At 35.0% G+C, this 15231-nt stretch overlaps 1 protein-coding gene across 6 annotated transcripts in view; it reads left to right on the forward strand.

The window, feature by feature from the left end:
• Positions 1 to 280: 280 nt before the first annotated feature.
• Oma1 (OMA1 zinc metallopeptidase) overlaps positions 281 to 15231 on the forward strand; it is a 63379-nt gene continuing 48428 nt past the window's right edge. The window contains exons 1-4 of one of the 6 annotated variants that reach the window (XM_076862384.1): positions 320 to 376; positions 8105 to 8183; positions 8795 to 9331; positions 13202 to 13430. In XM_076862384.1, coding sequence (XP_076718499.1) covers positions 8814 to 9331; positions 13202 to 13430 — 747 coding nt within the window. In that variant the 5' untranslated portion in view covers positions 320 to 376; positions 8105 to 8183; positions 8795 to 8813. Of the gene's footprint in view, positions 377 to 1006; positions 1091 to 7698; positions 7842 to 8104; positions 8184 to 8794; positions 9332 to 13201; positions 13431 to 15231 lie in introns of those variants that run through there. The other 5 variants (XM_076862385.1, XM_076862383.1, XM_076862382.1 and 2 more) reach the window with 5 other exon arrangements.

The raw sequence follows: 15231 nt of genomic DNA on the forward strand, positions 1-15231 counted from the left end.
CTCTTTAAAAAAAAAATCTTCAGCAGGTACAGCCTTGCTCTAATCGTTCTTTAAACAACCCAAATCAGCCAAAGCAAGTAACAAGATCTGAATAAGTTAACTCACTCACGGGCAAACCACCCAGCCCAGGGCCACATTCCTCCTCCGACCACACGGGGGCACTATGGTGCCATAGTCCGCACAGGGGCAGAGGTTTCCCCCAGGGAGGACGACTCTGGGCGGGAATATTGACTGCCCGGGGTGGGCGGAGAAAAGGTTCTGGCCGAGCCAAGGGCAGGAAGTGAGGAGGCGGGGCTTCTCGGAGGGTTTTGCGCTTGCGCAGAAGTCGGACCCGGAGGAACCCAGGTTTTCGCCATTGCTAGAGTCTGTGCTCATGGTGATGCCTTTGCCCTCTTCTTTCGTGTTGGGCTGGGCGGAGGGGACGGGGCGCGGAATGGGAGCTGGGGTGGGCAGGGCAAGGAGAGACGCTGGGTAAGGAGGGGACCTGTGAGGTTGCAGCGGGGCTGGGTGGCGAGGCCTGGGGCGGGGGAGAGAGGGCAGGTGCGAGGGCACAGCCTGGTGCTCCCCCGACCGGGATGCCACGGAGCCAAGTTGCAAGTTGGCACAGCGGCTGTGTTTTCCGGGAAGATCCTCTCCTTCCCTTCCCCCACAGACTGTCCTTCTCATCAGCTGCCCTTAATTTGTTCTTTCCTAACAAGGGATTGCGCGCCTCAGCCGAACCCTTCACCTGTGTAAACCTCTTCTAGTAGCTTAAGGCATCTCAATGTTAGCGCCTCGCTTTTTTTCTTCTTTCTGAGGGAGGAAAAAGTTTCCTGCCTATAGTCGACAGTGAAAACCAGAAAACTTCTTGCGTAAATAGTTCTGGAGAGTTTTAATAGTTTCTTTCTGAACTTGTCTACGAAATATCACTTTTATTCTATTTAAATGTCACCTATGTGTGTAAAATGGAGCAACAGTTTTACTGTGCCATGCAGTCCTCAGCGAAAAACGTTGGTCCAGGGTCATGAAAATACCTCATTTGATATTCAGGAGTTGATCAACTATAGTGACTCCGACCAAGGCCTTGTAACCCTAACTAAAAGGGTTTAAGGTTTGTATCAGTCATTCTCTGACAGGGTGAAGGGGGTGCAGTGGGGCTTTTGGAAGCTTAAGAACCCAGACTGCTGCCTTACATTTTTTTTTTTTTTTTTTAAAAACAGACTTCCGTTATGTGTGTACTTTGCTTGAATGATTATTTTAAAGTACATGTCCTATTTTTGCCAATCTGACAGCTGTTTCCATAGAAACTAGAGAAGAAATAGTCATTTTCAGCGAGAGTTGTTAAAACTGTCTTCCAGTCTTCAGCTGTGAGTGCCAGTGAATGCTGTACTTGCTCATTCTGAGATGATACTTAAAGAATTAAGAATCTGAAATGTTCTTAGAGGCTCACAATTCAAATTGCTTAATTTTCTCACATCATTAATTTAGTAATCCTAGAAGTCTGCCTGCTATGTTTGTTGACCTGTCACAGTTCTTTGAAGAGGATGTGTCAGTTCCAATTCTTTCTTAAGTGCTGTATTGTCTAGTGATTGGCTCTTTGAAAATGTATAAATAGATTTCTTCCCCCATTCTTTACCCCATTTTAAGGATAAAGCAGAATTACAAAATATCAGGTACTGTTTCTATATAAATGACACTTGATTGTCAGTGATATAAATGGTAATGATTTAAATTATATATGGGTAGTATTTGGGGCTTTTGGCTCTGTTAGTAGAATGCTTAAAACTTTTTACACAAGTTATGAGGGATGAGCAGGAGTTTGCTTGTCATATGAGCAAAGCTAAGCAGTATGAATAGATGCACATAGGCATAGAGATGAGAGCTTTCTTTTCTGAGGGGTACAAGTAAAGCAGAGATTCTGAAATTTAGGGATGGTGAAGAAAGTTTGGGAAAAGTGCCTGGAGATGTAGTGGGAGACAGCATTATGAAGATTATTGAGGCCTATAGAAAATGAATGGAAATAAAGCAGAGTTGGTTGGTTTGGAGTTTATAAAAGTAATAAATCCTGTAAAAATTTAAACTGCACAGAAATATGTAAGATGGAAATACTAAATCCCTATGACCACCATCCTGCTGCTCAAAGTAATCATCATGAATAGTAATCTTCCTTAAGATTTGCTTATTTTGCATACATTAACATATTTTAATATTACTATTTTTACAAATTGGGTAGGGATTTTTGTCTGTTTTGTTCTCTGTAATATCCCTACCACCCACAATTATGTCTGGCATAATTGGAAGGAACTCATTAAATATTGAGTTAATAATAAATAAATAAATAAATAAATATTCATTTAGTCTAAATGAACAAATGAAATGATATAATCCAGAGGTCAAAAACTGAATGAGATTTGTGAATATTTGGTAAAGGTGGTTAAAAGAATTATGTTGGTTGCCAGCATTTTACAATTGACAATTTTTAAGCCTGGATTTCTGCTGGTGGTTTTGAAACATTTGGGAACATTAAGTTCACATTCCACTATACTTGTATCTCCTTTTAGTTGGAGGTGAATCTGTATTCATGTAAGTGTGGCTTTACTGATATTCACCTGCCTGAATCCTACAAACCTGCTGCCTAATATGATAACCTGTAGTCATACACAATATGGCCATTTAACTTTAATTAATTAAAATTAAGCTAGCTAAAAATTCTGTTCCTTAGATGTTCCAAGTGCTCAATAACTATGTGTAGGGGTTATCATTGGACAGTACAGATGCAGAATATGTCCATCACTGTAGAAAATTCTGTTTTGCAATACTGCTTTAGATATTTCAGTTTGCCTCTCCTGGTATACAGAGTTTTTGCAAGTAGCATTTATTGTAATTATTTCTTAAATTCGCACATTTCTTGGTCATGATGTAGATCTCCATCTTTTTAGTGATTGTCTAATATTTAGCACCATATGATTTTATGTGAATTATGGAACTAGATTCTGTTGTCTGCATTTTAGAAAAGTTGCCTTAACTGTAGTTTGGGGGATGACCTGGAGTGGAAGAGATGGGGTGAAATGAGGCCAAATGATTGGAGACTGTTTAGTAATCAATGTTGTAGGATTGCAGAGCCCAGGAACTGGATTGATAGGACTGATTTAATGTGGGCTTAGGTCTTTTGGATGTTACAGTCGCTATAAGATAATCAAGCATTCTCGGGAACTTTTGCAGTGCTGTAAATTGGGAGGTTTTTAAAGTATAGAAGGAACATTAAGGTGGTTTCAATAAAGAACATGTATAATACTAAAATGTTATCAATTTGTATATAAATGAATGTGTAACTGTTTCATACCATGTAAATGTCTTTGAGAAAATTTATTTGCAAGACACTCAATGAAGAGGGAATTATTTTAGGAATAAAGTAAAAGTTTATAAAGCTCAATTAAATGTAGAAAGTACTGTAGTAATCACTTAGGAACCAGGAAGTTCTTATTCATTTTCCTGTGTCTCTATCTTTTGCTGGCTTCATGGTCTATCACTTGACTCCTTTTCACACATGTATTTCATTGTCCTTTCTGTATATCCTCCTGCAAAGCTTTTGGTTTTCAGCTCTTGCTTGTATATTGCTTTGCATTTCTATAGCACCAACTATAGTCCCCCTTTATTCAAGCCCATATATTTCTATGTTGAAAACTGTCTTACATAAAACTTTTCTATATCAGATATCCAGTCTTAGCTTGGTGACCAGTGGCAGGGGTCATTAGAGACAAACATAACTCTTTAGGTACATCTCCTAAGTTGAGGTTGTGATTGGGCAAGTGTTTAAAACTTATCTACCATATTAAACCCTCAGATTTGAAGTAAAGGAAGGAAAATGGATTTGTACTGTTTTTGCAGTTTGGTTTCTAGTAGAAGAACTTAAATACACTTTCCCATTTGAAACAGTTCTTCAGAATTTTTGTCTCTTTACATCTACCCAGGTGGCATAATGAATTATAGTTTCCTCCACTAGATTATAACCTCTGTTAGGGCAATGACTGTGTTTTATGCTGTTACTGTAACTCCTATGCCAGCTAGACAAACTAAATACATGAGATGGTCCCATTAAATTATAACAGAACTGAATATCTCCCATGGCCTCGTGACATTGTATATCTTATAATATGTTCCTGGCACAATGTATTACTCACATGCTTGTTGTGATACTGGTGTAAACAAACCTGCACTGTGGGTCATATAATAGTATAACACCTATGGTATGTACATTACATAATACTTGACAATAAACCACTATGTTACAGGCTTCTGTATTTACTATACTTTTTATTTTAGAGTACTCCCTACTTATATTTTAAAAAGATTTACTGTGAAACAGAATGCTATATTATTCTGGCAGCAGCCTCACACATTTTGTTTATCATGTCCCTCGATTGCCTTGAGAGGCCATGTTGAGTGTTTGACCTATACCATCTAGGTTTGTATAAGTATACTCTATGATGTTTGTATAGTGATGAAATCGCCTAACAATGCATTTCTCAGAATGTATCGTAGTCATTAAGCAATGCATGACTACTATTTTTGAAATGATTTTCAGGGTTAAATGATTTTACCACTTGTCATATTGGTTCAAAAAATAAAAATCCTATAAAACATCTTGTTAAAATGTCAAACTATTATAGATCAGCCTGGACTCTACTAATTAAATATTGGTAGTAACTCAGAAGGGGTTAACTTGGAGTTATTTTTACTTAGCATGAGCTTTATTCACTTTATACATTAATAGTATAAGCTCAGAGTATATAAACTACATACAAAATAAATTTGAATACTTTTCAAATGGTTTAGTTTATAGATAATCTTACTTATTAAAACTAGCAGTTCTAAAGCATCTTTTAGATAATGTTGTATTAGCCAAGGTTGAGTTAGTTTTATATCTCCCCAATTTTTATTATAAAGATTTTTAAAACATTTAGAAAAATTGCGGGGAGAAACATTTAAAGAACTCATATAGGGCTGGGTTGTGGCTCAGTAGTAGAGTGCTTGCCTAGCACGTACAAGGCCCTGGGTTTGATCCTCAGCACTACATAAAAATAAACAAAATAAAGGTATTGTGTCAAACTATAACTAAAAAAATATTAAGAAAAAAGAACTCATATAACCATCACAGACACAGTAATTGTTAATATTTACACTATTGGCTGTATGTCCTCTATGTATGTGCATTTGCAGTACAATTTTTACAAAAGTAAGATTTGTACTTCAAGTATCTCTGGAATGAGATATTCACCTACATCACCACAATATCATTACCTAAGAAAATAAGTAATCATTATCTAAAACAAATCCAAATTCAAATTCCCCCACTAGGTCTTTTAAAGCTGATTATTTTCTTCCAAACTGGATGCAATTTGTGCACATTGTATTTGGTTATTGTCTTTTTAGTATCTTTTAAAAAGATAGTTTAATTGATAGATCATTAATATGTAGTGATTTGTACATATCTAAACTGTACAGTGTAAGTTCTGACTTGTGGTTATCTGTAAAGTCAACACTGTGATCAAGATGGTGAACAAATTCATATCCCCAACTGTTTGCAATGCCTTCCCCTGCCCCTTTTTACCTACCCATCCCCAGGCAATCATTGCTCAGATACTATAGATTACTTTGCATTTTTTGCAGTGTATATTATAGATCTGGAATCGTAAAGTATTACATATACATTTCTGGAGGGGTACATATGGTTTCTATCACTTGCTAGTATATAAAAATACAATTATTTTTATATATTATTTTTGTATTCTGGAACCTTACTGAACTCATAGCATTTTTTGTTTGGATTTTCAATGTAGACAATCATGTTATCCAGAAGTAAAGACTGTTTTGCTTCCTTATTTTTGGTCTGGATATCTGCCCTCCCTCCTTTCTACCCTCCCTCTCTCCTCCCTCCCTTCTTTCTTTCCCCCTTCTGTCTCTTTCTGACTAGGACCTCTAATGCAGTGTTGAGTAGAAGTGTTGAGAGTTGACATATGTGCCTTGTTCATGATCTTAGGGGGAAAATGTAGTTTTTTTTTTAACCAATAAATGTACTATGGTTGTTTGCTTCCTATTTTGACTGTTTCCTCTTTTATGAGATTGAAGACGTTTCCTTCTATTCCTAGTTTACTGTGAGTTTTTTATTTTAAAATCTGTGATGGATGTTGAAGTTTATGAAGCATTTTTTTCTGTGTCTATTGAGATGTTTATGTGGTGTTTTGTTTCTCAGTCCATTAATAGGGTGAATTATTTTGATTGATTTATGAATATGTAACCATTCTGGGATGAATCTTTCTTAAGCATGAGGCCACCTTTTTTTTTTGGTACCCAGGATTGAACTCAGGGGCACTTGCCCATTGAGTCACATCCCAAGCCCAATTTTTGTATTTTATTTAGAGACAGAGTCTCACTGAGTTGCTTAGCACCTTGCCTTTGCTGAGGCTGGCTTTGAATTTGTGATCCTCATGTTTCAGCCTCCCCCTGAGGTACTGGGATTACAGGCGTGTGCCACCGTGCCTAGCATGAGGCCACCTTTTCATACAATGAATTAGATTTTCTAAAATTTGTTAAGAACTTTTGTATCTAGTGGGCTGGGGATATAGCTCGATTGGTAGAGTACTTGCCTCCCATGCCAAAGCCTTGGGTTCAATTCCCAGCACACCCTCCCCCTACCCTCCTTCCCCCCCCCACAAAAGAACTTTTATATCTAGGTTCATGAGGGATATTACTTTATGGTCTGTCTTTAGTGTAGTTGTCTGGTATCAGGCTAATGGTGTTACAATGTGTTGCAAACTATTCTTTCCTTTAAATTTACTGAAAGCATTTATATAGAATTAATATTAATTCTTTATAGAATTCCTCAGTGAAGCCTTTTGGGTCTGAACTCTCTTTGTGGGAAGATTTTTAACTGGACATTCAATTAAAAAGGTAGAGCTCTTCAGGTTATCTGTTTTTTCTTGAGTGAGCTTTGATTGTTTGTGTTTTTCAAGGAATTTATTCATTTCATCTAAGATGTCAGGTTTGACATTTTCTCTTACATTGATTTTAATAAATTATGATGTGCCTTGGAGTTGTTTCTGTTGGTTCATTAAACTTTGTATTATTGTGGGTTTATGGTTTTTATCAAGTTTAGGCAATTTTTGGCTATTATTTCTTCAAGAACTTTTCATCTACCTCCCTTCCCCTGCTTGGAGGATTCTAGCTATAAGCATGTTAGGCTGTGTGAAGTTATTCCTTACTTCATTGATGCCCTATGCAGTTTTTTAAGTCTGTTTTCTCTCTTATATGTCTTTAGGTTCATAAGTCTTCGTTTCCACAATGTCTAATAAGGTGTTTAATCCTTTATGTCTTTCATCTTAGACATTATAGTTTTCTTCTTCAGAATTTAAATGTAAGCCCTTTAAAAAGTACATTCCATGTCTCTACAGAACATGCTTAAATTTTCCTTTAACTTCTTAAACATGTAAAATATAGTTATAACTCCATGAATATCCTTCTCTTCTAATGATGTCATTTGTATTATTTAGGAGTGACTTCATTTTGATTGATTGATATTTCTCCTAATTATAGATCACATTTCCTGCTTCTTGAGAGCCTAGTAATTTTTAATTATAAATTATACCGTGTTAAGTACTAGACTTTTTTTTTTTTTTGATTCTTACATCTGTTCTTGAGGTTTTTGTTCTCTATTGGCATGTAGCTGTTTTATAGAAACAGTCTGATCTTTTAGGTATGTCTTGTTGTCTGTTAGGATCAGAATAGCTTTCAATGTTGGACTAATTTTTTCTGTATGACTGAAGCCAAACCCTTCTGAGCACTCTACCCAGTTACCATGAATTGTAAGTTTTTCTGCTTCAGTGGGTGGAAACAGACACTGTGCCTGGTGCTGTGTAGCCTTGTATATATATTGTGCCCTCTATTCTTTTCAGGTAGTTCTTTGCAAACTTTAGTGGTTTTTGTTTTGTTTTACATATATATGTACCTACAGGACACAGCTGAATGTGAGAGGGGGCTTCTCTGTAGATCTCCAGAACTCACTCTTTCTGCAGCTCTGTCTTTTCTTATTGTCTGCATTGTAAATTGGGCCTACTGGCACTCCCAGCTTCATCTCTTCAGTTTAGGACAACCATTGAGCTTCACCTAGATTTCCCTGTCTGCGTGGTCACCTGGAAACTCACCAGGTAGTATAGTAAGCTGGGTGAATAAAGGACTCATCTTGTTTGTTTCCCATCTTTCTACCTTTCATTGTCTAATGCTCAATGTGTTGAAATGCTCAGTTGTTATATATAATCTTTTTTTTTTTTAAGGTGGGAGGGTAAATCTTGTCCCACTTTATTTTAATCCCAGTCAGAAGTCCTAGGATTTTATTTAAAAGAAAAACATTTGTATTTTAAAAAATATATTTTATCAGTTAATTTTTCTATCCCACTGCATCCTTCTTTTCCTGTTATTGCCAACTGAAAAAAATTTTTTTAATCCTATCTATTCTTACTCCTCAAATAATTTACTATTAAAATAAAAAGTAGACTTCTCCCCAACAAAAGGTTAAAAATGAAGTAAAAAAATGCAAGTTTTAAAAGTACATATTGTACAGTAATAGTGTTATACGTATTCTTCTAGTTTGTATTGGTGAAAGGCATTGCCATGGGGGTGATGAGTAGAAGCCCAAGATAATTTAGGCTGAGATATGGCAAAAGAACTACCATCACACCTGTTTCATAAGTATTATGTTCTTGGTTTGATGAATAAATATTTTTCATAGATACTTATTTTTGATTTTTTTGTGTTCCAGATAATTAAGCAAAAGAAAGATGAGCTTCATCTATGGACTGCAGTCTGCTACTAGAAACTGTTTTCTCTCCCAGTTTAATTCACTGACCAACTGGAGAAAATGGAATTCACCAGCAGTAACTTTAGTAGGCTGTTGTCAAGTACAAAATCTCCAAATAATAAAGAAGTGTCAGGGTCTTAAATCATTCAGTCAGTATGACGTGTCAACTTTTCTCCCTGGAAATTTTCATTTCTGTAGGACTTTCAGTAACAAAAGAATAGGATACATCTCAAGTGCCAAAAGTAAGGAAATTTGGATGGTTACTCACAAAGGTACTGCATGGAATGACTCTTTTCCAAGATGGGTGCTTAAAAGATGGGTGCTTACCAAAAAAGTTGCAGTTGATCCTGCTCTTGGAGCCTTGTGTCCGCTGAGGTGTTCCTCTGTCAGAGTTGGCAGGAGCTTCCACACTTCTTCACGGGTTCAAACTGCTCCAGTTCCTCTCTTCTTGATCATTCTGAAACCAGTGCAGAAGCTACTTGCAATTATTGTGGGCAGGTAAAATAGTTAACAAAGTAACTTTTGTAGATTTTGGTGTTCACATTTGTATCAACTTCTATTAACTTAAAAATTAAAGTTTAATTTTGAAGAAGGTACTTTTAAAGAAAACTTGTTTAGTCTTCCCCATACCATATTTAACTCAAAATTGTGTTTTTATATAGTAGGTCCTACCCAGTTTTGTTATGTGCGATTTAATGCTCTCAAAATAATTTGCTGCATATTAATTTATGGTATAGAAATATGATTTTGAAAAAGTTATGTGTTCATGAGGCCCCCTTTTGTTTAAAATATATTTTTAGTTGTAGATGGACACAATATCTTTTTAAAAATTTTTATATGTTATATACGACAACAGAATGCATTATAATTCATATTACGCACATAGAGCACAATTTTTCATATCTCTTGTTGTACACAAAGTAGAGTCACATTCTTTGTGTCTTTTTACATATACTTAGGGTAATGATGATCGTTGCATTCCACCATCTTTCCTACCCCTATGCCCCCTCCCTCCCCCTTTCCCCTTTGCCCTATCTAGAGTTCATTTAATCTCCACCCACCCCCCAAACATATTATGGATCAGTATCCTTAAATCAGAGAAGTCATTCGGCATTTGTTTTTTTTGGGATTGGCTAATTTCACTTAGCATTATATTCTCCAGCTTCATCCATTTACCTGCAAATGCCATGATTTTATTCTCTTTTAATGCTGAATAATATTCCATTGTGTATATGTACCACGTTTTCTTTATCCGCTTATCTACTGAAGGGCATCTAGGTTGGTTCCACAGTTTAGCTATTGCTAATTGAGCTGCTATAAACATTGATGTGGCTGTGGCCCTGTAATATGCTGTTTTTAAGTCCATTGGGTATGGAATGAGGAGTAGGATAGCTGGGTCAAATGGTGGTTCCATTCCCAGTTTCCCAAGGATTCTCCATATTGTTTTCTATATTGGCTGCACCAATTTGCAGTCCCACCAGCAGTGTAGGAGTGGACACAATATCTTTATTTATTTCTATTTGGTGCTGAGGATTGAACCTAGTGCCTCACATGTGCGAGGCAGGTACTCTACCACTGAGCTATAGTCCTAGCCCATTCTGTCATGTAAATTTTAAATAGGATATAAGTGTACCTTTTAAAAAGACTTTATAAGAAGAATCAGAAGTATTGACTATAGCTCATGCTATAGTACTTAACATTGCCTTTTTATTTTGTGGAATTTGAGCCAGTGAATCATGAAACTGAAGAGCTTTTCTTTTTTTTTTTTAATCGATTTTATTTTTTCAAATACATGTCAGTGGAATGCATTATAATTCTTATTACACACGTAGAACAATTTTTCATATCTCTGTTTGTATATAAAGTATGTTCACACCAAATCATGTCTTTATACACGTATTTTGGATATTGATGTCCATCATATTCCTCCATCATTGCTAACTCCCTGCCCCCTTCCTTCCCCTTTCACCCCTCTGCCCTATCTAGAGTTTGTCAATTCTTCCCATGCTCCCTCTCCCTACCCAACTATGAGTCAGTCATCTTATATCAGAGAAAACATTCGCCACTTGTTTTTTTGGAATTGGATGACTTCACTTAGCAAGCATTATCTTCTCCAACTGCATCCATTTACCTGCAAATGCCATGATTTTATTTTCTTTTATTGCTGAGTAATATTTCATTGTGTATATATGCCATATTTTTTAATAATTCATCTACTAAGGGGCATTTAGGTTGGTTCTTTTCTTATATAAGAAAGGGCTCATACCTAGTCAAGTTAACTTTTAAACCATTAATATGTAATTGTTCTGATTCTAAAATATTTCTCTTAGTAGTCCTTTATAAAAATTGCCATTTTTGCTTCATATAAATAAATTCTTTTTGCAGTTCTGGGAATTGAACTCGGAGCGCTCAACCACTGATTTATATCCCAACCTCTTTTTATTTTTAGTTTGAGACAGTATCTTGCTAAGTTTCTCAGGTTGGCTTTGATTTTGCAATATTTCTGCTTGACCTCCCATGTATCTGGGATTACAAAAAGTGTTTTAATAGTGTATTTTTTTTAAACCCTGTTTTTTCTTATTTCATTGAAATTGAAGAAAGCTCATCTCCTCATAAAGCTTTCTTAAATTTGGTAACTACAGTGACCCTTCTAGTCTTCTTTCTTCCTTACCAATAACCCAATTTGCTTTTAATAAAAATCAAAAAGTTCTCTGTAGATTATTGTGTTCTTCTTGCTAGGGTGTTTGCACTCAGAAAATAAATAGTCATATTGGATCATAGGTTAAGTAACAAACTCTTCCCAGTTTCTTGGGATAACAGCTTTCTAATTTCTCATGTGTTCTCATTCTTTTAAATTTTTTTATTTTTAATGATTTTGTTTTTGTTACAACTATCAGTTACTTAAAATTGTCTTTTAAAATATGTTCCATATACATTTTAATTAGGTAATAATGTCATATAAATTTTAAATAGGAAATAAGTGATTTTGGTTTGTGTTTGATTTAGTTATTTGTAGTTTGATTTATGTCTCTTCCGGTTAAGACCCTTTGTCTAAGGCAATTCATATATGTTATTGTGTTAGGCAGCTTTCCATTATGACAAAATACGTGAAATAATCAAAGGTTTATTTTGCTCATGATTTCATAGGTTTCAGGCAATTGTCTGTTGGCCTTGTTGCTTTTGTCTTGTGGAGGTACAATGCATCATTGCAGAAGCCTGGAAGCACAAAGAGGGAACTAGGAAGGGTCACTTCAAGGGCATGCACTTCATGCCTAACTTCCTCTCACTAGGCCCCTACCTCTCAAAAGTTCCACCATCTCACAGTCCCAGTGGTACCATAGGCTGTAATAAACCTTTTAACACTTGGACCTTTGGGGGTAACTTGTAAGCCATATTAGTAACTTAACAAAATTATGATAACTCTAAGATTTTTTAAAGTAAATTTTTGTTGAGAATGATGTATACATATTAAATTTTTATTATGATTTTACTGGTGAAATTATAAGGAAAACTTTTTACCCATTATTGAAAACATTACTTGTTGTCAAAATGTTTATGAATTCTGCTGAGCAATTAATATTATTGCCTGGTAGAAATTGGACCTTCTCAGATATTATCTAGAAAATCTCCCATTTGCTTATTTACAGTGCTTCTGATCTTTTTACCTCTCCTTTTCCTGTTCTAGAGGGGATAAAGGAGTTTCTGCCTCTGAACAATGTTTATTTCCAAAATCAATGCTGAGGTAGTTTTCCTTATACCTTGTTGAAGCACTGGCCAGAAATCTGAGAAGCAGTGGGAAGAATAGTGGTTAAAGGTATAGATTTGTTGTACCATAGCTCCTTATATGTTTATTTGGGCAATTTATCCCTATTAAGTGGTTAAATGGTCAGACTCTGGAATGTCATTGCCTTCATTGCCTGGCTTTCCTCTCATTACTCTGTGAATTTGCACAAATTGCTTAATTTCTCTGTGTCTCAATTTTCTGTAACATGGTTGTTAGGAAGATTAAATGAGATGACATCTGTGTAATGATTAAAAAGAGTGCTTTTTGTGTGGCAAATAGTCAATAAATGTTAATTAGGTAGTTGCAGTAAAATAATCAAATAACTCCTCATTTACTATTTGTCCTTAAAATAGCTGAAGAAAAAATTCCAATGAGCATTAGAATTTTTAGCTATATCTCTATATAGTTGATTATTCTTTGATCTTTTAGCTAACAATTTTATATGTTAAAAATCCAACTATACCGAGAAAAATATCATAGAGATTCAAATGTTTAATGACATAAAATTTTAGCGCATGCATTTGCATTTTGATGATATATGCTAGTACAGTTATCAGAACTTTGAACTTTTCTCTTTGCTCTAGGGGCATAAGGAAATGGTGGCAGGCACTTCCTCCTAACAAGAAGGAACTGTTTAAAGAGAGTGTCAGGAGGAATAAGTGGAAGTTATTCCTTGGTTTCACTGGCTTTGGACTGCTATTTGTAGTGTTTTATTTTACTCACCTGGAAGTGAGCCCAGTCACAGGAAGAAGCAAGCTATTATTATTGGGGAAAGAGCATTTCAAACTTCTGTCAGAACTGGAATATGAAGCAGTAAGTAGTAAGAACTGTTTTTCATTAGATTGTTTACGATAACACTCAAAGCAGGAAAGTTTCATATATATGAAAGATGCACTGCTTTTTAGTTGTTGGAATGAAATTAACATCTTTTTTTTTTTTTTTTTTTCCAAAAGTCCTGAGACCTTTCACATGTAGTATTCCCACTGTCTTCATTGCTTTGTTTCCCATTCACCCAATAACTCCTGCTCAGCATGTGTTATCTTTACTTTCTCTGGAAAGCCTGTCTTGATTATTCAGACTGGGATAGGCAGGGTGACTAAATCAGGCTCTAGGGGTTATCCTTCATTCACATTGAACTATGAACCTGCTCATTTGTAGTTGTGGCTGGTGCTCAGTGATAGTGGGGTTAGGTCTCTTACTTTTGTCTTCTTTTATCTTATTGTATTTTTCCCGCAAAGAACATACAGGAGGGTAACTTCATTATTTGTATAATTATTTACTTGTTAGTTTGTCTCCCTTATTGAACTAAGCTCCATGGGGCCAAGGACCTTGTCTGTTTTGTTTGGTGTTTTATCTTAAAGACTAGCATGTACATGAAGTGTGTTTAGTGTGAATTTATTGAGTGAACACATATGTAGTGATAAGTTTTAATTGAAAGTCAAGTAAAATAAAATATTTTTTTTCTAAACATTAGCTTTGGCAATTGTATTTCCTGAATGCAAAAAAAATCTAATTCTTAACCCCTTGGAAAATATAATAACTCAGGTAGTTAAACATTTTGTACCCTAGTGAGCTACTTGGGGATATCAACATTCTGTCTCTAATGCCTAGGGCATACCATGATATGTGCTTAGGTCATGTTGGCTAAATTGATGTCTTTTAACCTTATTTGACCAAACTTTGATATGGTTAGGTCTTTTTTTTTTTTTTTTTTAATTGCAAATAAGCTGCTGAATTTATCAAAGAAAAGTTACCATTAAAATAAAAAAAATAATGACTTGTCTCTGTAAAAATTGTTCTTAAGACTAATCTATTATGAGAATATATACAGAGATGTGAGACATTTTTTAGAATTTAGCCTAGTAGGAGACAATTTTGAGGAAAGTATTCTGGAAAGATTAAGATGGGCTTTCTATTAGTGCATCTTGTACCATTCATATTGCTAAGAAATTTTTAAAAATTATATATATGTGCTTCCACATGTGTATATACATATACATATAGCCATAGATACACTTGTCTTTTTTTATTGTTTAATCTACAGATATAATACCTCTGTGATAAAAATTAAAGCAAATGTTCTTTTAGAGATAAAGTATTATAATTACATATAATTGGAACTCCTTCAGATAGGTTCATAGTAGGTTTTTTGTTTGTTTCAGTCAGTTTACATTGATGTATTATGCTTTAAAAATGTTAATTGATAGTTTTTAGTGAAGCTGAAAAAGAAGGTTGCTCACTTGTTGATTCATATGTGAACGACAACTTGGAAGTTAAAGTAATATATTCAGAACATCCTTAGTTATCTCAGTGTACTTGAAAGGATCTCACATGAATATAGCTTCAGAAAAAGTTCTTGAAATATGAGGTGGCTAGTTTTGATCAACATCATATGGAGAAAATTATGTAACCATTAGTTCTGATATTTTAGTAATTCCCTTTCAATTTGTGTGAATAAATCATTTTAAAATGAATAAAACGTCTTTTTAAAATTTTATTCTTCATATTAGTATTGGTGTGTGGGGTGTTTTTCTAGTAAGTTATAAAAGTAACTCTTATGTCTTGCTTTTTTTTATGTGAAATCTTTGTTCTAGGCAATGTTTTGCTTTCTAAA

This window comes from Callospermophilus lateralis, chromosome 7 (assembly GCF_048772815.1).
Source record: "Callospermophilus lateralis isolate mCalLat2 chromosome 7, mCalLat2.hap1, whole genome shotgun sequence".
Classification (NCBI taxonomy): domain Eukaryota; kingdom Metazoa; phylum Chordata; class Mammalia; order Rodentia; family Sciuridae; genus Callospermophilus; species Callospermophilus lateralis.